Here is a 27,966-nt window from a genome sequence, read left to right as displayed (position 1 = left end):
AAATATCCTCCTATCTATTAAGCATGCTAACTGTTAATATCAAACTAATCAGGTAAATATGTAATTTTTCAATCACAACATGCGTACACACAATGTTAAAACAACACGGATGCATGAAAGCCAATTCAGTATCTCCAGAGACATCCACTCTGCTGGAGTCTGATAACACACACACACACACACACACACACACACACACAGAAAACTGCAATGCTACAAAAAAATACATAAAACCCGGCTTCCAGCCCAGTCACTCAGGGGAACCACCGGTCATGAGAACGAGACCATGAGAGACTGTTTACTCAAACTCTAAGAGACAGATTCAAAAACACACAGAACCCCTCTCTAAGAGTGTTTCTCCAGACCCCAGTAAATTCAGAAGGAGACCCACTTGGAGAGGAAGCAATGACACACTTAGATACCCTGTTGCACGTGTTTCAGCTTCATGATGCACACAAGTTTAAGGCAGTCATGGGAACATATCCACACACATACTTTGTACTTTCCACTGACACTCATAATCCCAGCCAGAGAAACTTACCTTGACATTTGACCTCAGGATCTCCCCAGAACTTATCTCGGCATTCGTTGCATTTTCTTCCCCCAAAACCTGGCCTGCATGAGCACTGCCCCGACAGCTAGAAAACACACAACACATCAGCATTATGAACATGCAATATACACTGAACAAAACATTAAGAACACCTAATATTGAGTTGCGCCCCCCCCCCCCCCAGCTTCAATTCGTCGGGCATGGACTCTACAAGGTGTTGAAAGCGTTCCACAGAGATGCTGGCCCATGCTTCCCTGGACTCCACTGCTTCCCACAGTTGTGTCATGTTGGCTGAATTTCCTTTGGTTGGTGGACCATTCTTGATACACACAGGAAACTGTTGAGTGTGAAAAAGCCAGCAGCGTTGCAGTTCTTTGAACAAACAGGTGCGCCTGGCACATACTACCACACCCTGTTCAAAGGCACTGAAATCTTTTGTCTTCGCCATTCACCCTCTGAATGGCACACATACACAATCCATGTTTCAATTGTCTCAAGGCTTAAAAATCCTTATTTAACCCGTCTCCTCCCTTTCATCTACACTGACTGAAGTGACTTTAACAAGTGACATCAATAAGGCATCCCAGCTTTCACCTGTATTCACCTGGTCAGCATGTCATGGAAAGAGCATAATATTTTGTAAACTCAGTGTACCATCTCTAGGTTAGAGGAGGGTTTCCTTGCTACACACTGTACAATGGACAGTGGCCTGTATTGTATACAGAGTCCAAGAGTAGGAGTGCTGACCTAGGATCAGATCCTTCTGTCCATATAATCTTTTTCAGTATAATCTAAAAGGGAAATCCGATCCTACATCAGCACTCCTATTCTGAAACTATTTGTGAATACAGTCCAGGGTGTTTTCAGCACAAAAAAAAACATGTCTGTATTACAAAATAATAATGAATTACTATTGGGTCTAGCTCTCTCCTGTTCTTAGCCCATAAATGGTTGATGGAGTTTCTCTGTCTCTGAGTGGAATGTTTGTTTAGCAACCCGAAAGTGTATTCTAAGCCTTCCTTCCTCTATGGAACTCAGCCAGTAAACACACTACTCCTGCTGACAGTGTTTCCCAACCAGGAAAATGGTGTGCTTTCTAATCAGAAAAGACTGAGCCCAAGCCCTAGTTACATGTGCGATCAAACCGCTGCAACTTATACAGAACGCGGCAGTCTGTCTGTTTGAAAACCTTCCCCAAGTTCTCCCATATCACCCTGCTCTGCCGTAAACTCCACTGGCTTCCAGTTGAATCTCGCATCCACTACAAGACCATGGTACGTGCCTACGAAGCAGCAAGAGGACCCCTCCCTACCTCCAGGCTATGCTCGAACCCTACACCCTACACCCATCCACTACAAGACCATGGTACGTGCCTACGAAGCAGCAAGAGGAACTACCCCTCCCTACCTTCAGGCTATGCTCGACCCCTACACCCAAACCCGAGTACTCAGTTCTGCCACCTCTAGTCTCTTGGCCCTCCCACTGCTAAGGGAGGGCAGCTCCCACTCAGCTCAGTCAAAGCTCTTCTCTGTCCTGGCACCCCAATGGTGGAACCAGCTTCCTCCTGAAACTAGGACAGTAGGGCCTGGCCATCTTCTGAAAACATCTGAAACCCTACATCAAATAGTATCTTAAATAATCCCACACACCCCCACCAGCAAATCGTCTCCAAGGTTTTTTAAATGTATTTTTATGCATAATAAGGAGATATTCGTGACCATATACAAAAGTACACAAGGTTTGAAATGATTATGTTTTAGTAAAATATTATATCTGTTTGGGCTTCTTGCTATCAATTTGCAGTCTACAAATGATTTGTAATTATGTTCCGGCTCCCTGACCATTCTCTCAAGACAAAATCATCCCTCAGCTAAATGTAGTTGATGATCCCTGAGCTAAAGCATCTAAACTTGAACAACCTTTTCAGTAATGGGTGCAGTATATCCAAGTAACAGATTGGATAAGGTTAGAAAAATGTATGCTATTTAGATTTGTGTAGCATAATATGAATGAATCAATTCACATGCAAACACATACAGTGCATTCGGAAAGTATTCAGACCCCTTGACTTTTTCCACAATTTGTTACGTTACAGCCTTTTTCTAAAATGTATTAAATAAAATCCTCAATCTACACACAATACCCCATAATGACAAAGTGAAAACAGTTTTTTAATTTTTTTAAAAATGTTGGCAAATTCAAATGTTATTTATATGGTGGATACAACCTTTCCAGCTCTGCAGATTCTGGTGTTAAGTGATAGATGGGAGGAGCTGAATGGAGCTGAAGGTTGGGACTGATGAAAACAAACAACAACAAGATAACTAATGTAAAACATACTGTGCCCGTAAAACGTATATAGGTTAAGAACTTTTGTGAAAGAGCACAGTTTGAAAGATATGGCAAATAGAAATCAAACCGGATGGACATCAGAAATAGATGGGAGAGATTGAGGGTAGAGGATGGACAGGAGTAAAAACAAACAAAATAGAACTATTGTAAAATAGACTGTGTCCATAAAATGTATATAGTATGTATGAGCTGTAAATAAAGGCCTACGCGTTGTTGTTCACTAGTTTGAAGGGTTGGAGGGTAAAGGAAATATATACATTTTTAAGATATACAGTTGAAGTCGGAAGTTTACATACACCTTAGCCAAATACATTTAAACTCAGTTTTTCACAATCCATGACATTTAATCCCAGTAAAAATGCCCCGTCTTAGGCCAGTTAGGATCACCACTTTATTTTAAGAATGTGAAATGTCAGAATAATAGTAGAGAAACGGATTTATTTCAGCTTTTATTTCTTTCATCATGTTCCCAGTGGGTCAGAAGTTTACATACACTCAATTAGTATTTGGTAGCATTGCCTTTAAATTATTTAACTTGGGTCAAACGTTTTGGCTAGCCTTCCACAAGCTTCCCACAATAAGTTGGGTGAATTTTGGCCCATTCCTCCTGACAGAGCTGGTGTAACTGAGTCAGGTTTGTAGGCCTCCTTGCTCACACACGCTTTTTCCGTTCTGCCCACACATTTTTGATAGGATTGAGGTCAGGGTTTTGTGATGGCCACTCCAATACCTTGACTTTGTTGTGCTTAAGCCATTTTGCCACAACTTTGGAAGTATGCTTGGGGTCATTGTCCACTTGGAAGACCCATTTGCGAACAAACTTCCTGACTGATGTCTTGAGATGTTGCTTCAATATATCCACATAATTTTCCATCCTCATGATGCCATCTGTTTTGTGAAGTGCACCAGTCCCTCCTGCAGCAAAGCACCCCCACAACATGATGCTGCCACCCCCGAAAGAATGAGTCTTCTTCTGGCTGTGTGGTCCCATGGTGTTTACACTTGCGTACTATTGTTTGTACAGATGAACGTGGTACTTTCAGGCGTTTTGAAATTGCTCCCAAGGATGAATCAGACTTTTTCTGAGGTCTTTGCTGATTTCTTTTGATTTTCCCATGATGTCAAAGCAAAGAGGCACCGAGTTTGAAGGTAGGTCTTGAAATACACCCAAGTACGCTTCCAATTGACTCAAACGATGTCAATTAGCCAATCAGAAGCTTCTAAAGCCATGACATCATTTTCTGGAATTTTACAAGCTGTTTAAAGGCACAGTCAACTTAGTGTATGTAAATGTATGACCCACTGGAATCGTGATACAGTGAATTATAAGTGAAATAATCTGTCTGTAAACAATTGTTGGAAAAATGACTTGTGTCATGCACAAAGTAGATGTCCTAACCGACTTGCCAAAACTACAGTTTGTTAACAAGAAATTTGTGGAGTGGTTGAAAAACGAGTTTTAATGACTCCAACCTAAGTGTATGTAAACTTCCGACTTCACCTGTATATATATGCACACACTACCGGTATACACACTACCGTTCAAAAGTTTGGGGTCACTTAGGAATGTCTTGCTCTTCGACCTTCGCCTCTCCTGAGTCCGTATGGGAGTTGCAGCAATGAGACAAGACTATAACTACCAATTGGATACCATACCACGAAATTGGGGAGAAAAAAGGGGTAAAAGTACAACAACAAAAAATTCAAGGCATACTTAACCAGCATTCTGCAGCGATACGCCATCCCATCTAGTTTGGGCTTTGTGGGACTATCATTTGTTTTTCAACAGGACAATAACCCAACACACCTCCAGGCTGTGTAATAGCTATTTTACCAAGAAGGACAGTGATGAAGTGCTGCATCAGATGACCTGGCCTCCACAATCCCCCAACCTCAACCAAATTGAGATGGTTTGGGATAAGTTGGACCGCAGAGTGAAGGAAAAGCAGCCAACAAGTGCTTAGCCTATGTGCAAACTCCTTCAAGGCTGTTTGAAAAAAATATTCCAGGTGAAGCTGGTTAAGAGAATGCCAAGAGTGTGAAAAGTTGTCATGAAGGCAAAGGGTGGCTATTTGAAGTCTCACAAATATAAAATATATTTTGATTTGTTAAACACTTTTTTGGTCACTACATGGATTCCATATTTTTAATTTAATAGTTTTGATGTCTTCACTATTATTCTACAATGTAGAAAATTGTAAAAATAAAGAAAAACCCTTGAATGAGAAGGTGTTTTTGACCGGTAGTGTAAAACAATATGAGGGATTGGAAGTGATGCAGACAATTACATTGAAGCTACAATCTATCTGCATATTAAAGCTGATCTACCAACTTTTTTTTATTTCTAAGGTACACACCTGTTTATTTAAGGTCCCACAGTTGACAGTGCATGTCAGAGCAAAAACCATGCCATGACGTTGAAGGAATTCTCCGTAGAGCTCCGAGACAGGATTGTGTCGAAGCACAGATCTGGGGATGGGTCCCAAAAAAAAACTCTACAGTGTTGAACGTCCCCAAGAACACAGCGGCCTCCATAATTCTTAAATGGAAGAAGTTTGGAACCGCCAAAATTCCTAGAGCTGGCCGCCTGGCCAAAATGAGCAATCGGGGGAGAAGGGCCTTGGTCAGGGAGGTGACCAAGAACCTGATGGTCACTCTGACAGAGCTCCAGAGTTCCTCTGTGGAGATGAGAGTCCTTCCAGATGGGAGTCCTTCCTGTAGCACTTCACCAATCAGGGTTTTATGGTAGAGTGGCCAGACGGAAGCCACTCCTTAGTAAAAGGCACATGACAGCCTGCTTGGAGTTTGCCAAAAGGCACCTAAAGGACACTCAGACCATGAGAAACAAGATTCTCTGGTCTGATATAACCAAGATTGAACTCTTTGGCCTGTATGCCAAAGAGTTCTGGAGGAAACCTGGAGGAAACCTGGAGGAAACCTGGCACCATCCCTATGTTGAAACATGGTGGTGGCAGCATCATGCTGTGGGGATGTTTTTCAGCTGCAGTGACTGGGAGACTAGTCAGGATCGAGGAAAAGATGAACGGAGCAAGGTACAGAGAGATCCTTGATTAGAACCTGCTACAGAGCGCTCAGGACCTCAGACTTGGGCAAAGGTTCATCTTCCAACAGAACAACGACCCTAAACACACAGCCAAGACAATGCAGGAGTGGCTTCGGGACAAGTCTCTGAATGTCCTTAAGTGGCCGAACCAGAGCCCGGACTTGGACCCGATCGAACATCTCTGAAGAGATCTGAAAGTAGCTGTGCAGCAGTGCTCCCCATCCAACCTGACAGAGCTTGAGAGTATCTGCAGAGAAGAATGGGAAAAACTCCCCAAATACAGGTGTGCCAAGCTTGTAGAGTTTAACCCAAGAAGACTTAAGGCTGTAATCACTGCCAAAGGTACTTCAACAAAGTACTATTTAAAATGTGATATTTCCACTTTTTTTTCTAAAAACCTGTTTTTGTTTTGTCATTATGGGGTATGGTGTGCAGATTGATGAGGGGGGAAAAAAATGTCATCCATTTTAGAATAAGGCCGTAACGTAACAAAATGTTGAAATAGTCAAAAGACCTGAATAGTTTCCGAATGTACTGTAGATATTGAAACAACCAATTCCAAAAGAATCTACCTGCAATAGAGCATACTGGGCAATATGATAATGACGGCCGTAGTTTTAGTTCAACTCTGGATATTAACGCCAACGCTGGGGTTCTTTTACACACTGAGTTTTAATTGAACCCTTACAGAGTTCATTTAACACCTGAATCAACACTAGAAATGTTACACTGAAAATCAACACTAGGTAACACTGGCCAATTTGCTGTGTATAGATGGGTTGGGTGACTACACGGGGTGTGGGTGTTGTTTTGGAAGGATGGGGTAAAGGAGTGGTAAGGTGTGGCCCTCACCTCGTTGCACAACGTCCCAAAGGAGTGGGTTGGGTCACAGTCACATGTCTGGCAGCCCTGTCCGCTTCCTATGTTGAACGTATTAGGGGCACAGCGGTCACAGTTCTGGCCAATCACGTTAGGCCGGCAGGGACACTGGCCAGTCTGCAGGTCACAGTGACACTCCCCCGGGGATGGACACGCCTCCGACGTCGTGCCCACTGAATAACACATACACCCTACAGAGAGAGAAAGACAGTTACACGCACACACAAACACTACATACATACATACATACATACACACTGTCTAATTGTACTCACTCCTGCAACTCTGGGTGGCGGCAAGGCCGTAGTAACCCAGCTTGCAGCGCTGGCAGCCATAGCCCTCGGTATGGTGCAGGCATTTGAGGCAGACGCCTGTGCGAGCGTCGCAGGACCCCGGGTCCAGCTGGTCAATGTTGCCGCTACACTGGCAGGGCAGACAGCGCCCGCTGGGCACCTGGGGGTTACCATGGTGTCCTGGGGCACACTCGTCACACCTGGCTCCTATGGAAGGGAAGGAAAGATCAATTCCCAACTGTTTTTACACACACACACACACACACACACAGATCTGTAAGGAAGCAGAACTGTCCATTGGCTGCAGTATTTAGTATAGCACAGTCATGGCACAATTGTAAACACTCATAAAACAGTCGTAAACAGTCGTAAACAGTCGTAAACAGACGTAAACAGTCGTAAACAGTCGTAAACAGTCGTAAACAGTTACAGGCAGTGGACTGGTTTCCTGTTCCAGTGAGAGAAGTATCTGTGGGGTTTGTCACACACTCACTGTCCCTGTAGTTACTACCTGCCCATTATGACCAAGACCAGGGGGGATTCAGCTAGCTCTGTAATTTCAGAGAAAATGTGAACTTGGACCTGGAGAACAATGTGTGACGTGGCGTGTGTGATGTGGTGTGTGTATGATGTGGTGTGTGTATGATGTGGTGTGTGTATGATGTGGTGTGTGTGTGTGTGTGTGTGTGTGTGTGTGTGTGTGTGTGTATCTATCTAACCTCTGTATCCAGGGCTGCAGACACAGACTAGCTGGTAGTTGTTGGCGGTCTGGTAGCAGCCATCTGCATACTGGCGTCCGCTCCCCGGCCCATCTGGACACATGCAGGGGCGGCAGTGACCCCCCAAACCCAACACGGGGTCGCCATGGTAACCATCCAGACACCTGTAGGTACGGGGTAAGACATGATAAGAGGCACGGAAAACACTCACATACACACAAACACGGTTGGTACTGATAAGAGAAAGCATGACAGTGAAATATGCAGTTGTGCCCTACACTGTGGTTTGGTGTGCGGTATATTAGCTAGCTATTATTTTTATATGGTATAATTTCACACAGTACCTTTCACACATGTGCCCGGTGGTGGAGGCACGGCAGCCCTGGCACTCCCCAGTCTGAGGGTGGCAGAAGTCGCTGTTGCCGTTGCACTGGCAGGGCCGGCATTGAGGGAAGCCCCAGTAGCCTGGCAGGCAGTGGGCACACTGACGCCCTGATGCCCCTGGCACACACTCACACTGACCTGTGGCCTCGTGGCAGAAAGCGTTCACAGAGCCCACAGGGTTACACTCACAGGCTGGGGAGAGAGGAGTGAGAGGGAGGGAGGGAATAACAGGGAGAGGGGAAGGAGGGGTGGAGGAAAGAGGAAGAAGAGGGGGGAAAGGGATATAAAATACCACACAAGTTGGAATCTCAACGCCAGTCTCCCCCTGACCTTTAACCTCTGACCCCATGCTTGTCTGTCACTCACGTCGGCATCCTGAGGGGCTGAACTGGAAGGTGGCGGGGGCACAGCGGTCACAGTTCCTGCCCGCCATGTTGGGTCGACACCGGCACTGCCCGCCTCTGGGGTCGCACACCGCACTGAGCGAGCCCTGGGAGTCACACTGGCACGCTAGAGAGTAAGGGAGAGTAAGAGAGAGTATGAGTGAGTGAGTGAGTGAGTGAGTGAGTGAGTGAGTGAGTGAGTGAGTGAGTGAGTGAGTGAGTGAGTGAGTGAGTGAGTGAGTGAGTGAGTGAGTGAGTGAGTGAGTGGAACGCAGCAATGCAAGTTGTTGTTGCTGTATGAATATTAGGAATGCTTCAGGAAGAAAATTATTGTTCACTCATGATAAACAGACTCACTGAAAACATGCACTCTCATACACAAACATACAGACTTACCACCCCCTGCTTCCATCGAACCCTACACACACACACACAAAGCCCCGTTTCCTACCCATAGCCCCCTGGTGTAGCAGAGCAGACACACTGAAGATGTAGTCGTTACAGATGTCCGTCATGGGGCTCTTGATGACGCTCTGGCTGCTCTCCAGACAGCGGTACCTCTGGAACGTATCCCACGCCTCCTCGCCCTGAGAACCCTCAAACAACTCCAGCTCACGTACCCGCGGAATCAACACCAACTAGAGGGAGAGAGAGGAGGTGGGAGGGAGGGAGAAGGGAAGGGTAGGAGGAGAGTAAGTAAGAGATGGATAAAGACAGAGGGCTTGTCGTAGAGATACAACAAGTCTGTTGTTTCACACTACATCGACTATAACATGACTACACACAGGGATGTTTTCCACACTGACTCGTGTGTTAGCGGAATCTACAGTTTATGAGACTGTATGGAGCGTGGTTTGCGACTGCTACTTACGGAGTCGATGAGTGTGTAGGGGCTTTGGACGTCACTGAGAGAGGAGTAGAGAGGCAGACTGAGACGCAGGGTGTAGTTCCGTCCCTTGTCCAGACACACAGGCCTCAGGAGCACCACATGTCTGAAACACACACACACACACACAGAGGAGAGTAAGGTGTACGGTTGGAATGACAATAGAGGTGGTGTGTGTGTGTGTGTGTGTAAAGGTGGAAGTAAGGGTCTATTGTAGGGACTAGGGAGGAGATGGGTGCCACTTGGGTGCCTACCTGGATCCTGGAGGAAGAGACACCGACTGCTGATCTCCTCCTGGTAGCGTGTTTTCACAAGGACTGACTGGCTGCCCCACTCTCATTGAGTATGGACGTATCACTCTGATCTCCACCTGCTCCCACTGCTCAGGCAACTACAGCAACACACACGCAATATCACACATTGCAGACGGTAGAGAAACTGCGTGTAAGCATGTGTGTGTTCGCGTGTTCTTGTGTGTGTGCATGTTCATATATGTGTATGTGTGCATGTGTACTTGTGGTTCATAGCGGATCAGCATGTCATAGTCCATGGAGTCAGGTAGGTTGTTGATGTGGAACTCCAGGTGGGCTCCCTCAGGTACGTTGACAAACCCTGCCCCTGTCCAGGTAGGACTACGGTTCAGAGGATAGGGCCTGGGAACCACCGTCACACCCTGAGAGAGAGAGAGATACGACCGATTTAAAAAAGACCGAGACAGAGAGATCGAAAGAGAGAGTTCAACACACACACAGACACTCACAGGGCCGTGCTTGGCGTCCTCGGCCTCGTAGGTGTAGTGGTCCAGGGCGATGAAGTAGTATCCCGACTCCAGCTGGACACAACGCCTCCCATACATGTGTTCTCGACACTGACACTGGCCTGATATCGGAGAACAACTAGAGATGGAGGGAGAGAGAGGGAGAGGAAGAGAGAGAGGGGACAATAGGGAGAGAGATAAATAGGGAGAGCAACAGAATGAGAAACCGATTGTTAGTAAATATCCAATACCTACAGATACATTTCTGCAACAATGCACTTCGGGCGGGGTGGAATTAGGAAGAGTAGTTGTGCTGTGATTGGATCATACGAGTAGAGACATGACGCGATTGGTTAAAACGTACTCATTGTTGACGGCTCCGCCCTGGTCGCAGTCACATGGTCTGCAGCCGTCCATGTCATTGCTCAGCCCCCAGTGACGTGGCTGCAGGAACAAATGAATAGAGATATAAACACACACACACACACACTGCAGACAAATAGTGATGGGGTCGGCAAGTCCCTCACCAGACACTGGTCACAGTTCCTGCCGGTGACAAGGCGTTTGCAGAAGCAGTTTCCTGTGTCCATGTCACATGGGCTTCCTCCAGGTAGCGTGCCCAGAGGGTTACATGTACACTCTGCCAAAGACACACGTCAAATAAACAATGAGAGACAAAAAGATAGGTGTGTGTGTGTGTGTGTGTGTGTTAGACTCACGCAGGCAGCCGTTTGGGCCCTGTCCCAGGCCGTAGTGTCCCTGTCTACAGTGGTCGCAGCGCTCTCCCTCCACACTGGTCTTACAGCGACACTGTCCTGCTATCAGACCAGCAGACACGTCTGTCCGGCCGTCACACGCACCACCCTGCAGGGAGCCCGCCGGGTCACAGCTACACGCTACAGACAGAGGGAGGTGAGTGAGAGGAAAAAGACAGGAAGGAATGCGAGGGGACAGGGAGGGTGGGAGGGAGAGTGATGAGGGAGTTGAAGGAGGCCAAAAGAGTTTGGGGAGGGTATTGGGATATGGAGAGACGAAGGAGGGCGAGAAAAGAGGACAGAGCCTCCGACAATACATTCAGACTTTTAAGTTCAGAGACAGAGATCAAAGGGAGAGTTGAGAGTTGACAGGTCAGTGGTCAAAGGTGAGGCCAGCAAACTCCTGGCCCTTGTCATGGGTCACAGACAGACGGTGACGTACGTTCACAGATGTTGGGGTCTCTCAGGTGTCTTTCGGGGTGCTGGTAGTAGAAGGGTCTGCATTGCTCACACTGACGCCCCGTGGTCTTGTGTTGACACTCATCACACACTCCTCCACTCACGTTCCCCGTAGACAGATACACAGCCATGTCAAAGTGACATGACCTGGAGTGGTGGTTACACTCGCACACTGGGAGAAGGAGAGAGAGACAGAAAGGGAGAGCGAGAGCGAGAGAGCGAGAGAGAGAGAGAAAATGTTGTTTAAACATATTTTGCACTTCAAAAGACACTATCAACAGGACGGAATGAGGGAGATTCCTGTTGAATAGTTTGATATATCTGGAACGGAATGATCCAGACTCTATATATCTGGCACAGTGTGATCAGTGTGTGTGTGTGTGTCTGTAAGTGTCTCACTCTTGCAGGCATTGGTGTTGTGTCCCTCTGCAGGCCTCCAGGGCAGGTCGTTGTAGAAGTCCTTACAGTGCTCACAGTTCAGACCCTCTGTGTTGTGGTTACACATGCAGTGACCATGGACCTGGATACACACACGCACACAGAGAGAGAGAGAAACACTCGTGTTAGAGGCGCAGGCACCGAAGACTAGAGAAAAGTAACTTGAGTCATCTCCCTCTTAATGGTCACGCAACCTATTAGGAGAACGTGTGTGTGTTGTATCGTGTGTGTGTGTGTGTGCCTGTTTCACTCACCATGCCCTCTGTGCCTACATGTATCCCATCGACAGGGGCACACTTGGAGGCATGTCCGTAGCAGAAGCAGTTGCCGCGGACGACCATGTCGAAGAGGGCATAATAGTATTTCTCTGTGACCTCGTCTCTGGAGTCCAGCAGGTTGTCACCCAGTGTGTGGAGCTTACTAAACTGGACACGCAGGTTAGTGATCTTCAGCATGTCTACACACACACAATCAGAATAAAGGCAGACTTATTACCAGTCCTGATGTAACAGCCCATCTAAAACAGCAGTTATAGGAATGTATCTATAGGTTACTGTGTCTTTATATATTAGGTTCTGGATCTTCTCCAAGCTCATCTCTATGACCTCTGACCCTAAAGATGTGGGATCCTCCTTCTGAAGGCTCCCTACACACACATTCACCACATACTTAACATGAGGGGCTCTCTGTGTAAGTGTGCGTGTGTGTGAGTTTGGGTATGAATGAGGCGCTAAAGTGTGTGTGTGTGTAGCTTCTACATGTGAAATTCCATAAGAGGTGCCAGGATAACCTGACCTCTAACCCCTGCCCTGCTGTGTTGCCTTGACTACCGCCACTACTCAGACTTTGGTTTTTACACTTAGAAAATGATTTGTTGCAGTACTAACTGGATCGTATGTAGCAATTGAGATATGCCACCTCTGGCCTGGTGTTGTACTGTAGTTACTTACTCTGTATCCTGGGACTGTAAGGGTCTTCAATCTCAAACGCTGGGTCCAGCACCCTGAATATCACCTGATAGAGAGGGGTAGAGAGGGACAGAGATTGTAAAAATGTTGTAATTCAATGAGAGACTAACTCTGAAGCATTATGGAGCCACATCTTCTACCCCCTCTCTTGCAAAAGCTCAAAGGCCAGACAGAGATGCACACCTCTCCCTCTGCGGATGGCTCTATGTCAGAGTAGCGGGAGTCACAGATGATGCCGTCCACTTTGACCATGGGTCCCACGGATATCCCAGGGAAGGCGGACTCACAGTTGTAGCTATAGTAACGGTACACCTGCCACTTCTTCCCAAAATCCATGGAACGCTCGATCACCATGGTAGCCGGACGGAACGTCTACCAATCAAAGAGATCATTCTAATTCGTAAACACAGAAATACAACAAATATAAAAGGAATAGATTCTTGACCACGTGACCCGAACAGGGAAAACTCTGTGTCCTAATATTAGAACACAGAAAGAAAAAGAGCGAATGAGAACAAGAATGAAAGAGAGTGTCCAGACCAGATCAGAGACACATGGAGGTTCTAAAGGAAGCTGAATAGGCTTCTGATGCCTGCAGTACAGAGTATAGTGTTTTACAGCAGCCCTCTCTACCATCCATCTCAAGAGACTAGGGACATTTTCCACATACCTCGAACACAGTGAGTGTGTGTGAGTGTGTGTTTGTGTGTGGCCACCTTAAAGGTCATGATGAGATGTGTGAAGTGGAACTCAGCTTCCAGGTTCAGTTGAATGGTCACATTCTCCACGCCTGCAGCACAGGGAAACAAACACACAACACACACACACACACACACACTGAGAAAGACATCCCATGACAGACATATCCTGCTTTATGTCAAGAGTTACAGACCCATAAACACATTAGTGAGTCTGCCAAAATCTCTGCTAACACACACAAACACACACAGGACATTTGACCATGTCAATTGGTCTTTCAACCACACCCATGTGACGAATTGATCCGTTGCCGTGGTAACATGTGCATAGTGGGATCTCATTAGGGACTAATGCAGCGGGATAAGGAAATCCCAACCCCTGCTTTTCCGTGTTTCGTCCTTCCTGGTATTCCCGGACCATCTGGGCATCCGGCTGCGGCTCCTTCCATGACTCAACAATGGACACTTTATCCTCCACATATGTGTCAGAAGACTCAGCAATGAATAAACAAACCCACTGTGTGTGTTCGTGCATGCATGGGATATGTGAGTGTGTGCTAGTGTTACGACTGTGTGTGTGTGTGTGTGTGTGTGTGTGTGTGTGTGTGTGTGTGTGTGTGTGTGTGTGTGTGTGTGTGTGTGTGTGTGTGTGCGTGCGTACGTGCGTGGGAGGGAAAGCCAGTCCAGTTCCCATGCTCTCAGACAAGAATACCTCAGTCTCTCATTATGTTGCCCAATTGCAAGTGTGTGTGCGAGGGAGTGTGTGTGCATGTGTGTATTACAGGGAACAATGCGGCCATGTCGTGTCAGCAGTGTTGATATACAGCAGTTTCTAAAACCTGTTCACTTGAGCATACCTGCCCTGAAGCCTGCTCTGATTGGCTGAGCTGTGTTGCTCTGTGATCTGCTCTATTCACCGTACCGCCCCCTGTTCCCATGAGAACACATTTAGCACACACTGACCATTCTCTCACAGCTGGACTTCAACTTGACACACACACAAATTTGTTTTACTATCCTTGTGGTGACCAAGCAATTGATTCCCATTCAAAATCCTATTATTTTCCCTAAACATATTTATTTGGATTCCCATTTGCTTCTGCAAAAGCAGCAGCTACTCTTCCTGGGTTCTACAAAAAACACAAAACATTACAAATAACAAAACACTGATACACAAGGACACTAACACAAATTTTAAATACAACGATATACAAACAATACAACTAAAAAAAGGGATGTGTGGGTTAGTGTCTATGTGTGTATGTTTGTCCCCTCGGTTCCATGAGTTGTTGTTAAATCCACTTTTTAAAGATCATTTTGCTGTTTGCTTTAGTAATTGGAGACAGAAGAGAGTTCCATGTGATCATGGCTCAGAATAAAACTGTGTGTTGCCGTCAATTTGTTTTGGACTTGGGACCTGTGAAGAGCCCCCTGGTGGCATGTATTGTGGGGTATGCACCTGTACATAGCCCATCTGTAAATAGCCCATCCAACTACCTCATCCCCATACTGTTGTATGTATCTTTATTTTGCTCCTTTGCACCCCAGTATCTCTACTTGCACATTCATCTTCTGCACATCTATCACTCCAGTGTTTAATTGCTATATTGTAATTATTTCGCCACTATGGCCTATTTATTGCCTTATACCTACCTTAGCCTACCTCATTTGCACACACTGTATATATACTTTTTCTATTGTATTATTGACTGTATGTTTGTTTATTCCATGTGTAACTCTGTTGTTTGTGTCGCACTGCTTTGCATCATCTTGGCCAGGTCGCAGTTGTAAATGAGAACTTGTTCTCAACTAACCTACCCGGTTAAATAAAGGTTAAATAAAAAGACAATCTGGAATTTGTGTCACAGTAATATTTCTTGTAAAAACTAGGAGAGAAGCAGAGAATCTCTCATTAACACTGAACCAGGAAAGACTGCCATGCATGTTGTTGACGCTAGTTCTGTACGTGCAGTTAATGGCAAGGCTTGCTGCATTGTTTTGAGCCAGCCACAGCTTTGTTAGGTCTTTCTTTGCTGCACTTGACCATATTACCGGACAGTAATCAAGATGGGACAAGACCAGAGCCTGAACAACTACTACAGTTGATTTATGTCAAAAAACACAGAACATCTTTTAATAACAAACATACCTCTCCCCATCTTCACAACAAATTTGTCAATTTGACTTGACCATGATAAATGACCATCCGATGTTATACCTAGGAGATTAGCTTTCTCAACTTGCTCAATAGTCACACCCTTTATGTACAACTCCAGTTAAGGTGTAAGTCTTAGAGAATGTTTTGAACCAAATACGATGCTTTTAGTTGTCGACATGCCCTGATCTGTTTCACCTGTCCTTGTGCTCGTCTCCACCCCCTCCTGGTGTCGCCCATCTTCCTAATTATCCCGTGTTCTCTGTCTGTTTGTTGCCAGTTCAAGTTTTCCAGCATTTTTCCTGTCAGCTACTATCGCATCCCATCCTCTCTTTGCTAGTCCTCCCTGTTTTTACCTTTGCCTGTCCTGACCCTGTACCTGCCCGCCTGACCTCTCTGCCTGATCCTGAGCCTGCCTGCTGTCCTGTACCTTTGCTCCACCTCTGGATTACTGCACCCTGCCCCCGAGTCCGCTTGCTGTCCTTTTCCTTACCCTGGATGTTTGACCCCTGCCTGTCTTGACCTGTCTTTGCCTGCCCCTGTTGCTACAATACAATAAACAGTGTGACTTCGACAGTCTGCATCTGGGTTTTATCTTGATCTCTGATAGTTTTAGATGTATTTAAGACCCGTTTATTATTAAAATCACCCATTCTGAGACTGACTAACTCCTTATTTAGAATTTCAGTGAGCTCACTGGCTTTGGGTGCTGTCATGTAAAATGTGGAATCATCCGTATACTTAGTCATTCTAGCTTCTAGAGAAGAGTAATGGCCCAAGGCAACTTCCCTGAGGGACACTGCACTGTACATATCTGATCTTAGAGAAGATTATATCGAAGAACACGCTCTGGGTTCTATTGGATAAATAACTCTCCAACCATGTGAAAGTAGGTGATGTAAAGCCATAGCAAGTTACTTTATGATCAGTAACATCAAAGGCTGCACTGAAATCTAACAATACAGTTCCAACTATCATCTTCTTATCAATTTATTTTAACCAATCATCTGTCATCAGACCAGTACAAGTTGAGTGCCCTTCTCTATATGCATGCTGAAAGTCAATAGTTAACAGCATTGTATTTGGGGTCAAACACAATCCTTTCCATCAGTTTACTAAGAACAGGCAGCAAACTGATTGGGTGGCTGTTAGAGCCAGCAAAGGTGCTTTACTATATTTTTAGGCAGTGGAATTACTTTAGCTTCCTTCCATGCCTGTGGGGACACTCTCCCCCTTTAGTCTTTGGTTAAAGATATAGCAAATAGGGGTGGCAATATAGGGTGTGTTAGTAAATTCAATCTGGAGTGCCAAAGCCCGCTCAGAGTGCGCTCTGGGCATTCGTAAATTCAGAGTGTTGTCAGAATGTCCGTTCATAAATTCAGAGCGTTTCGCTCTCGGAGCGTTCAGAGCGCACACTGGACGAGGAGTAGGGTTGATCTGAGCGTTCTGACCTCACAACGGCCGTCAAGCACCTAAGCTAACGTTGGCTAGCTACTTCGACACAAATGAGAGAACACCTCACTCTGACCATTTTACTCGCTCTAGCAGAGCTGGTTAGGCTGTTTTCATGTTATCCAGAGCTGACTAACTGTGCTACTGGCAACAATTTAAATCAGATTTTTTGCAGACATTTACTGAAACCGGCCATATTCAACGGGTGTTGAGCGTTCGTAAATGTATCAGTTATTCTGCGCTCTGCTCCGAAATCGGAGTAGAGAGCCCGAGTGAATTTACAAAATGCACCCATAGACTGCTACCACTCCCAATAGTTTCCCATCAAGGTTGTCTATACCTGGTGGCTTATCATTGATGGATAACAATAATTCTCCCACACTAATTTGACCGAATTCACAAAGCAATCCTTCTCTTTCATTATGAGATTTTTTATTTTAAAAATGATGGATCACTGTTCAATGTTGTCATTTCACTTCTGAGTTTTTCCACTTTACTAGTGAAATAGTTACTGAAATGATTGCTAATATCAAAAGGTTCAGTTATAAATGACCCATCAACGATGTATTGGGTTTTCTGCCCATGATTTCATTTACGGTACTACAGTCTTTTTCCATTGTGTTTTATGTAATTTATCTTAAGTTTAGTCACAACATTTCTTAATTTACAGTATGTCAACCATTTATGATATTTTATCAATTACTTTAGGCCCAACCTTTGGCACTTTGGTTTTCCTTGTTATTGCCACAACAGCCAATGGAAACTGTTAATGCTTTGCATGTCACAGATCCAACACTATTGGTATGCACTCTATTTGGTTGATGTAACGTGTACGCTGGGAGTCGGGAAGCAAGTACAGGGAGTGCAAATGTACTAATAAATAGAACAGTACAAAACAAGAAACACGGAAATTGTACGGACATGAAACAGAGTCAATTACACCTGGACAAAGAACTAAAAGGTGTGGAGTGACAGATATGGAAGGTAATCAGGAAGGTGATGGAGTCCAGGTGAGTGTCAGGTGCACGTAACAATGGTGGCAGGTGTGCGTAATGAAACAACTGGCGACAACGAGCACCAGAGAGGAGGAGCAGGAGTAGATGTGACAGTACCCCCTCCCTGACGCGCGGCTCCAGCCGCAGGTCGCCGACCAGAGGGCCGGTCGCTTCTGCTGAGGTGCGGGAACCTGTATAGCCAGCTGAGGCGCGGGAACCTGTAGAGCCAGCTGAGGCGCGGGAACCTGTAGAGCCAGCTGAGGCGCGGGAACCAGCCAGCTGAGGCGCGGGAACCTGTAGAGCCAGCTGAGGCGCGGGAACCTGTAGAGCCAGCTGAGGCGCGGGAACCTGTAGAGCCAGCTGAGGCGCGGGAACCTGTAGAGCCAGCTGAGGCGCGGGAACCTGTAGAGCCAGCTGAGGCGCGGGAACCTGTAGAGCCAGCTGAGGCGCGGGAACCTGTAGAGCCAGCTGAGGCACGGGAACCTGTAGAGCCAGCTGAGGCGCGGGAACCTGTAGAGCCAGCTGAGGCGCGGGAACCTGTAGAGCCAGCTGAGGCGCGGGAACCTGTAGAGCCAGCTGAGGCACGAGAACCTGTAGAGCCAGCTGAGGCATGGGAACCTGTAGAGCCAGCTGAGGCACGGGAACCTGTAGAGCCAGCTGAGGCACGGGAACCTGTAGCGCCAGCTGAGGCACAGGAACCTGTAGCGCCAGCTGGGAACCTGTAGAGCCGGCTGAGGCATGGGAGCCCGAAGAGCAGGCTGCTGACGTCAACTCCTGTTCCGTATGAGCTCAAACTAAATCCACCTGGAATGCTCCAGCAGGGAAACTCCTTCCCCTTCCTGTGCCTCAACGTCCCTGGTCCCATCTATCAATTTACTTTGTTACGGATATCCCCTCTGACGGTTTCACCACCATTTTGGTGGTTGTGGATAGATTTTCTAAATCCTATAATTTAATCCCTCTTTCTGGTCTCCCTACTGCTCTCCAGGTCACTGAAGCACTATTCCAGCTGGTCTTCCGGCATTATGGCCTTCTGGAGGACATTGTCTCCAACCGTGGCCCCCAATTCACATCACGGGTATGGAGAAGCTTGGGGTCACAGTCAGCCTCACTTCCGGGTATAGAGGTCAGTCCAACGGGGCAGGTGGAGATGAACCAGGAGCTGGGGAGGTTCCCGAGGAGTCACTGTCAGGACCGGCAGGGAGAGTGGGCTCGATTCCTTCCATAGGTGGAGTACGCCCAGAACTCGCTACATCACTCCTCCACTGGGTGGACCCCTTCCAGTGTGTTCTGTGTTTTCAGCCGGCCCTGGCTCCGTGGACCCCGGGCCAGACAGAAGCTCATGCGGTTGATGAGTGGTTCAGGCACGCAGAAGAAGTGTGGAGCGATGCTCACGCCGAGACCCTGGTTCGTGGGGCCGTTCAAGGTTCTCCGGAGGGTCAACGAGGTGATGAATAGGTTACAGCTTCCCAGTCACTACCGTATTTCACCTTTTCATGTCTCCATTCTCAGGCCGGTGGTTCCTGGTCCCCTAGCTGATGCTATCCCCCACGACAACCCTCCACTCCTCCGGACATCGAGATCGGGTCCGGTTTATTCCGGCAGCTCTCTACTGGACTCCCAACGTCGTGGGGGTCGGCTCCAGTATCTGGTGGACTGGGAGGGGGTATGGCCCAGAGGAGCGGTGTTGGGGTTCCTGTGGAGGACATTCTGGATCCTAACATCATCAGTGATTTCCACTAATCTAGTATAAATGGTACATTTGTGTACCCAATATGTTGAATACAAAAAGGTACACCTATTATCCAAATACTGACTGTATTTGCCTATAGCAGCACCGCAAAATAATAGACTTTAGATGAAGCAGGTGAACATGCAACCACAACACTTCAAAAACATTTGCCATGAGATCTTCTCTAAGCTTTAATGGAATAGGTCTCTGAATGTGAAGTACACAGCAACACCTCCCCCATAGGCATTCACGTATTTTCCGTAGTTACAGTATATGCCTATATTGCTACAGCTGTATCATCTAAGGAATTAGCTAAGTGAGTTTCAGAGATGGCCAGTATATGAATGTTATCCGATGTTAGCAAGTTACTGAGTGTACAAAACATTAGGAACGCCTTCTCCTTACAAGACAGACTGACTGAGTGAATCCAGGTGAAGGCTATGATCCCTTATTGATGTCAATTGTTAAATCCACTTCAAATCAGTGTAGATGAAGGGGAGGAGACAGATTAAAGAATGATTTTAAAGCCTTGAGACAATTGAGACATGGATTGTGTATGTGTGCCATTCAGAGGGTGAATTGGCAAGACAAAATATTTAAGTGCCTTTGAATGGGTTGTGGTAGTAGGTACAAGCGCATCGGTTTGAATGTGTCAAGAACTGAAATGCTGCTGGGTTTTTCACACTCAACAGTTTCCCGTGTGTGTTAAGAATGGTCCCCCCACCCAAAGGACATCCAGCCAACTTGACACAACTGTGGGAAGCATTGGAGTCAACACGGGCCAGCATCCCTGTGGAACGCTTTCAACACAGTGTAGCGTCGTGAATTAAAGCTGTTCTGAGGGCAAAACGTTGTGCAACTCAATATTAGGAAGGTGTTACTAATGTTTTGTAAACTCAGCGTATATTAATATGGGCTATTCTAAGGCATCTCCTTGGTAGCTTATCAGAGTAAAACTATATATATTTACATGCGTGTGTGTGTGTGATGTTGGGCTGAATCTACTGGCCCTGAGACTTGGCTCTCTCATTCCTCCCAGTCTTTTGGGAGGGAGGTTGGACAATGAGCCTGTTGTAGGAGATGTAAGCAATGTTCCCATGCTCTCTGGCAGCTTTCATAACTGGGATAATTTATTTTTCCGACTCTGGCGCACAGCTTCAGAGAAGTCCTCTTTGAGGAAGATTCCTCAAAGTTCTTGGCTCTGTCATTTCTCCCAAGCTTTTGCAAGGGAGGGTGGACAATGAACCTGTTGTAGCGGATGTAAGCAATGTTCCCATGCTCTCTGGCAGCTTTCATAGCTGGGATAAGTTATTTTCCCCACCTCTGGCGCACAGCTTCAGAGAAGTCCTCTTTGAGGAAGATTCCTCAATGTTCTTGGCTCTCTCCAGAACAGCCATCTTGTCCTTAAACCTCAGGAACTCGACCACTATCGGTCTGGGTCTGTCACCTGGGCCGGATTACATGCTTTCCAGACCTGTGGGCTCGCTCCACCTCAATCTCCGTATGATCCATCTGCAGCTTTTCAGTGATAATTTTTCATACTTTTCAGACTCGGGCCAGTTCTCATGTGAAGACTCTGGTATAACGTCCACAACAATGGTATTCCTCCTGGATTGTCCCCCTAAATAGTCAGTTTTCCCAGTCATTGTTAATAAGGATTCATGCGAATGTCATCTCGAGAGGACTTTGTTTGTCGTCATCTTGCTGCTTGTCTCTTTCAGGACATACACCTCTCCCTTGGAGAACTGCAAACTGTTCTTACATTTCTGGACCTCTCCATTAGTATCTGGACTAAGCTCTTAAAAGCTATTTTCCTGTTGTTCTAACAACTGCTTGTAAAAATCATTTTTGTTCATTTAAAAGATCAATCACCTGTGATAGAGAAACACCGTCCTCTCCATACCTTCCACCTTTGGATGCCATGGTAGCAATGTAGGACAACGCTGGTACTCCACGCAGTTCCAGACAGGGCCGATCACAGGGCAGATTTAAACAGAAACAACCACCAGGGATTTAGACGGCCACAATCCGCAGTCCCAGCCACAAGGGCTAACCGCATCGCGGACTGTGTTCAAGCTGTCAAGGAAACCTTGCTATGCCAAGCAGCTCCTCAAACTTTAGGTTGGCAGGATCTCTGGAAAGATATAGTGGTCCCAGAAACTGAGGCTAACCTCGTCACGGGATCCAAATTCAAAAAAGGTAGCTAGTAACCAAACTTTTTCAATAGAACACTTTTTTAGAGACTTTCAAAGCAACAAACCGAGCTCTCCCTCGTTCCATGTTCAATATGTGATGTCCATACCCTAACCATAATTGTAACCCTAAACCTAACCCTTGTGGGGACCGGCGAAATGTCCCCACTTGTCTGAATGTTCCTTAATTTACTAGTAAAACCAAAAACATGCGCACACACACACAGACACCCACCCACACACACATTCTCACCATTCTCAGACTGCCACCAGGTCTTGAGGCGGTTGGGGGCAAAGGTGGTGACCAAGTTTTCGATGCTGTGGCTGGTGGTGTGGTTCAGCCTCTCATCATACATCTCCCTGGAGTCACACACAAAACACTTCTTCTCCTCCTACAGAGAGAGGGAGGAGAGAGAGAGAATGTCTCAGTACTGTGAAGAACATGATCATTCATCTCTGATTATAGAGCAAAGTGTACATATGTTACCACTCAGTCTGTCATCACCATTGTCTGTGCATATATCCTGTAGTGTAGATAGTTTATTCTACTCTCTAGGTTCACTGCCCCTCTTAGCAGCAGGTTTGTCTGCTCTCCAGATGGTTTGGCCTACACACACGGATTCTGAATTCTGTCTTACACACACACACACACATACACCCTACTCTCTGCACTGTATCTTCCCAACGTGTGTGAGTGAAGATTTCACAACCTCACAGTGTGACTTTCACAACATTCTAATTTTATTCAAGCGGTTGCTGTCTAATCTTTCTGCACACTCAAGTTTTTACTGTATTGAAATGTGACCAACTGCTGGTCCAGCTCCCAATCCCCTGTAGGCAAAGACTGCTCCCAGATTTTTTGGCACTAGACCCTCAGGGGGGCTCTTCTCCTCATTCCCCGTTCTCCTCCTCGTTACGATGACTCATCCTAGAATGTTCCAATGTTTCGTTAATCGTTCCACAGCCCATAACCACCCCCTTCACATTCTGAAATAACAGAATACTCCCGATCACGCTCTCTCCCCATTATAAGCACACAGGGCGGTGACTGTGTGGCACACAATGCTTATTGTGGAGGGAAATGCCAAGACTCCTACGCAGCACAATTCCATAGAGTCTCTCTCGTACACTCAAATTGCCCAAACATTACACTGTACTACACCATTACACTATTTTTTGCAACACAATTAAGTGTTTATCATGTACAGTACCAGTCAGAAGTTTGGACACACCTACACATTCAAGGATTTCTTTATTTTTACTATTTTCTACATTGTACAATAAGAGTGAAGACAAACTATGAAATAACACATATGGAATCATACAGAAACTAAAAAAAAAGGATTAAACAAATCAAAATATATTTTATATTTGAGATTCTTCAAAGTAGCTACCCTTTGCCATGATTTCTAGGTTAAATGACCTGAAATGAAATAGACCGAGAATAGAGCTACAATGTTACTTTAGTACCTGCCGGCGGGGCAGGAGTAACACAGCCTTGGAACAGAAGTAACAGTGGGCGAGAAGTGCACAATATCGGTCTCATCTCCATGCTACTGGTTTGTAATGCTCGTTACTTTCAACAAATGTACCATCAGCCATAATTTCATGTTTGTGTCAATTTGAATAATTAATGCTATAGGTTCAAAATGTATGAAAATGAACCATGCATCAACATCGCAATGCAACAACATTATTTTGCCTTACAATAATAGACTAAAATGGATCACAAAATAGCTATAGTGCATTCTAAAAGTATTCAGACCCCTTGACTATTTCCACATTGTTACACATTGTCTACACACAATATCCCATAAAGTCAAATAAAAAAATAGGTTTTTAGAAATATTTGCAAATGTATTACAAATAAAAACAGAAATATCACATTTACATAAGTATTCAGACCCTTGAGTCTTGTTGGGGTATGACGCTACAAGCTTGACACACCTGTATTTTGGGAGTTTCTCCCATTCTTCTCTGCAGATCCTCTTAAGCTCTGTCAGGTTGGATGGCGAGTGTCGCTGCGCAGCTATTTTCAGGTCTCTCAAGAGATGTTCGATCAGGTTCAAGTCAGGGCTCTGACTGGGCCACTCACGGACATTAAGAGACTTGTCCCGAAGCCACTCCTGCATTGTCTTGGCTGTGTGTTTAGGGTCGTTGTTCTGTTGGAAGGTGAACCTTCGCCCAAGTCTGAGGTCCTGAGCACTCTGGAGCAGGTTCTCATCAAGGATCTCTCTGTTCTTTGCTCCATTCATCTTTCCCTAGATCCTGACTAGTCTCCCAGTCACTGCCACTGAAAAACATCCCCACATCATGATGCTGCCACCACCATGCTTCAACATAAGGATGGTGCCAGGTTTCTTCCAGACATGACGCTTGGCATTCAGGCCAAAGAGTTCAATCTTGGTTTCATCAGACCAGAGAATCTCGTTTCACATGGTCTAAGAGTCCTTTAGATTCCTTTTGGCAAACTCCAATCTGGAGTGACTGCCTTCTGGTCACACTACTATAAAGGCCTGATTGGTGGAGTGCTGCAGAGAGATGGTTGTCCTTCTGGAAGGTTCTCCCATCTCTACAGAGGAACTCTGGAGCTCTGTCAGAGTGACCATCGAGTTCTTGGTCACCTCCCTGACCAAGGCCCTTCTCCCCCAATTGCTCAGTTTGGCAGGGGTGGCCGGCTCGAGGAAAAGTCTTGGTGGTTCCAAACTTCTTCCATTTAAGAATGATGAGGCCTCTCTTGGGGACCTTCAATGCTGTAGAAATGTTTTGGTAAACTTACCCAGATCTGTGCCTCCTCAAAATGAAATTCCTTCAACCTTATGGCTTGGTTTTTGTTCTGACATGCATTGTCAACTGTGGGACCTTATATAGACAGGTGTGTGCCTTTCCAAATCATGTCCAATCAATTCTATTTACCACAGGTGGACTGCAATGAAATTGTAGAAACATCTCAAGGATGATCAATGGAAACAGGATGCACCTGAGCTCAATTTCAAGTCTCATAACACAGTTTCTGTTTCTGTTTTGTATTTGCAAAATTTCTAAAAACCTGTTTTCGCATTGTCATAATGGGGTATTGTGTGTAGACTGATGAGGGAAAACATTTTTTTTTTTAAATCCATTTTAGAATAAGGCTGTAACGTAACAAAATGTGGAAACGGTCAAGGGGTCTGAATACTTTCTGAATGCATTGTACGTTAACTTTCTCATCTCACTTTAATGGGGATGTAGTAGGAGATGTTTTTCACCATTTTCAATGACTATTCATGCGTAGCCCTACCAATCAGGTGTGCTTGCTCCAGCTGTCCTTGTCATGCGCACTCATGTCTTGATAGAATAAATGTTTTTATTCTCTTCACAAACTGCAAAGTCATCATGCTAATCACATTTCCATGGCTTGACACAAGGTAATTGACCCCCAGAATCATAAAGACATATATTTTTATCCACTAACCTGTCGATAAAAGCATACCTGAGAAGCTGATCCTACAATTCAATTGATTAAGGCTAATGCTAATGATGTCATATATCATTTTCAAACCTTCAGTCACATGTTGATATTTTGCAAACATTATAAAAGCAATATGAACTAGAGGAGACAATGGCCTGTGCTTAAACGTTTTATTTTATTCCAGGTCATCAGCTAACATTGTGTTACTTTCGTCACACCCGTCTCTGCTATAACTGCACCCAGGCTAACACCCAAGGCTATCTAGCATGATACTTGAAACCTACAGTCTGCTGGGATTTAGTCACTAGATGGGTTAAGAAAATGACATGTGGAACCTTAAACAACCATACAACCCCCCCCAATAAACTTCCTAGCCTGTGTTTTTACTTACATTGCGCTAAAAACACTCTTTTTTTTGATAACAAAGGGAAACATGGTTGGACTGGCCAGTTGTTTTTGCAGGGAGCTCGTCCTCCTCATACTTCATTCTAGCTTCTGTTTTATCTGAGAAGATGGGTGTGTTACTTTCATCCCAGCTCTCCCCTACTACAAGCTGTGTGTTGCTCTGTCTGTATGCTACGTCTTGCTTGTCCTATGTTGCTCTGTCTGTATGCTACGTCTTGCTTGTCCTATGTTGCTCTGTCTGTATGCTACGTCTTGCTTGTCCTATGTTGCTCTGCATGTGCTCACTGCTCAATGATTGTCTATATTGTAATTGTTTTTAATAACCTGCCCAGGGACTGCTTTTGAAAATTAGCCAGCTGGCAAAAAACTGCACTTTTATTGAAATGTTGATTAATGTCCCTGTAAAAAATAAAATAAACTCAAATTAAACTCAAGTTAAATTAGCTGGCTAGACTAATTTAACAATCTAAAAAATGTTTTTCTGAAAGGGGCTAATTGAGTGACTGTCAGTTAAAACGGCTGAGTCACAACCAAATTTCAAAATTGCACCTTGGTGTATTCTACTATTCAAACTCTCAACAGTTGAGAACCAGACTGAGATCATAAATAAGCAACCGCTTATGGCGCCTGGGGAGCCTAAGCAACTGCTTATGCCCACCCTGTCTAGGTGTGTAGTACACCTATCTGTGACCCAGGTGTGAGGTGTCTTACCTCCAGGTGACCAACAATGCAAAAGCGTTCAGGCTTCTCAATGCCGCAGGTGGAGGAGGCTGTGAGCTGGTGCGCACGGCCGATCAGAAGGTCCCCGGTGGCGGGGTAGCAGCTCCCCTCAGTGCACACATCCCCAAACTCCGGCAGCTGCGCAAAGGACCGCCACCAGAGGGCTGCCGGACAGAAACAGCATTGAGTGTAGCTGATGATGCTGCACGGGCGAGCAAAACATGTCTGGAGTATAACTCTCCATGCAACTATTATGCCATATAACTAAACCATTCCACAGTTAAAAATCTGTACAAATATTTTTATTTTCGATTTAAGAGGCGTCTCTCCATTGCTACCACAGGCTCCCTTTAGTCTAATGCATCACTGGGTATAAAAACATAACGGTCACATGATAGGCTTCCAGTTAATTTAATTGAAATCACATGGACTATCTTTCCAATCGATCCCTGTGGCGGGACTGTTTATGAAAACAGGCTGTTATGTTCGGGAACAACAACGACTGTGGGAAACAGTTATTGACTGCACTAAACAGCCTCTGTAAACGATAGCTAGTTGAAAATAATGTGCCCAAAACATATTTAAACAAGCATAGTGGACTGAGACATCTGACATGTATAAACTGTTGAACACATTTAGGATGTTTAAATAATGGCTTACAGTTCCTCATTAAAGGGTATCCATGGTCCTGAATAAGTGACAGTGAAAAGTAACATGGCAATTCAACTTTGACGGCAACAGAAAATAAAATCCTCTATTGGATCTCTTCACATTTTACTTTTCCTCTTAAGACAATACTTGGCTTTTGGCTACGCCTCAAATGCATTGAGAATACTTTAGCTAGCTACCTGCGCAGTAGGAAAAGACGAAACACTTCCATGTAAAAACGATACTTACTCAAAAGTGATGCGATGAGCAATATCAACATTTTCGAGTGTTAAACATTGATATTTATCCGTCGGGTGGTTTTTGGCAAGTGCTGAAGCAGTTGCATGCGTGAGCGTGTCTGTGTAACTCTGTTCTAGGGAGGTCCTGGCGAGCCCCCAACTACACACCCCACGCGTTCCCGAGTCCCAACCCTCCAGCCTGGGTATGCAGCGCGGCGTGCTAACGAAGATAAGCGCACCACATTCAGCCAGGACTGTCTTTGATTAAATAATACAAGTAAATGACTTTACTTTTAATCTCGAGGTAAGTCAACAGACTGCTCTAGGTGTGTTGTCAAATCAAAAGTTGTGGTCAGTATGCTTGTTTGGGCTACTGAGAACATAAGAGC

The 27,966-nt window shown here is 45.5% G+C and overlaps 1 protein-coding gene across 1 annotated transcript in view; it reads right to left on the bottom strand.

The window, feature by feature from the left end:
- LOC112216823 (laminin subunit beta-1) overlaps positions 1–27,746 on the bottom strand; it is a 35,859-nt gene extending 8,113 nt beyond the window's left edge. Inside the window, exons 1-23 of the mRNA XM_024376920.2 lie at positions 27,588–27,746; positions 26,682–26,854; positions 22,368–22,506; positions 13,607–13,680; positions 13,074–13,262; positions 12,873–12,936; positions 12,177–12,379; positions 11,884–12,004; positions 11,468–11,656; positions 10,990–11,166; positions 10,798–10,910; positions 10,635–10,714; positions 10,274–10,409; positions 10,028–10,186; positions 9,768–9,904; positions 9,499–9,619; positions 9,079–9,265; positions 8,611–8,754; positions 8,205–8,436; positions 7,861–8,024; positions 7,124–7,348; positions 6,822–7,039; positions 542–638 (exon numbers count right to left, since the gene is read on the bottom strand). Of these exons, the coding sequence (XP_024232688.2) occupies positions 542–638; positions 6,822–7,039; positions 7,124–7,348; positions 7,861–8,024; positions 8,205–8,436; positions 8,611–8,754; positions 9,079–9,265; positions 9,499–9,619; positions 9,768–9,904; positions 10,028–10,186; positions 10,274–10,409; positions 10,635–10,714; positions 10,798–10,910; positions 10,990–11,166; positions 11,468–11,656; positions 11,884–12,004; positions 12,177–12,379; positions 12,873–12,936; positions 13,074–13,262; positions 13,607–13,680; positions 22,368–22,506; positions 26,682–26,854; positions 27,588–27,618 (3,373 nt within the window). The 5' untranslated portion in view covers positions 27,619–27,746. The remainder of the gene's footprint in view (positions 1–541; positions 639–6,821; positions 7,040–7,123; positions 7,349–7,860; positions 8,025–8,204; positions 8,437–8,610; positions 8,755–9,078; positions 9,266–9,498; positions 9,620–9,767; positions 9,905–10,027; positions 10,187–10,273; positions 10,410–10,634; positions 10,715–10,797; positions 10,911–10,989; positions 11,167–11,467; positions 11,657–11,883; positions 12,005–12,176; positions 12,380–12,872; positions 12,937–13,073; positions 13,263–13,606; positions 13,681–22,367; positions 22,507–26,681; positions 26,855–27,587) is intronic.
- Between the last annotated feature and the right edge of the window lie 220 nt (positions 27,747–27,966).

The sequence above is a fragment of the Oncorhynchus tshawytscha genome, linkage group LG17, assembly GCF_018296145.1.
Source record: "Oncorhynchus tshawytscha isolate Ot180627B linkage group LG17, Otsh_v2.0, whole genome shotgun sequence".
NCBI lineage: Eukaryota > Metazoa > Chordata > Actinopteri > Salmoniformes > Salmonidae > Oncorhynchus > Oncorhynchus tshawytscha.
The sequence above is the reverse complement of the archived record's forward strand: the minus strand, read 5'-3'. Positions and strand labels throughout refer to the sequence as shown.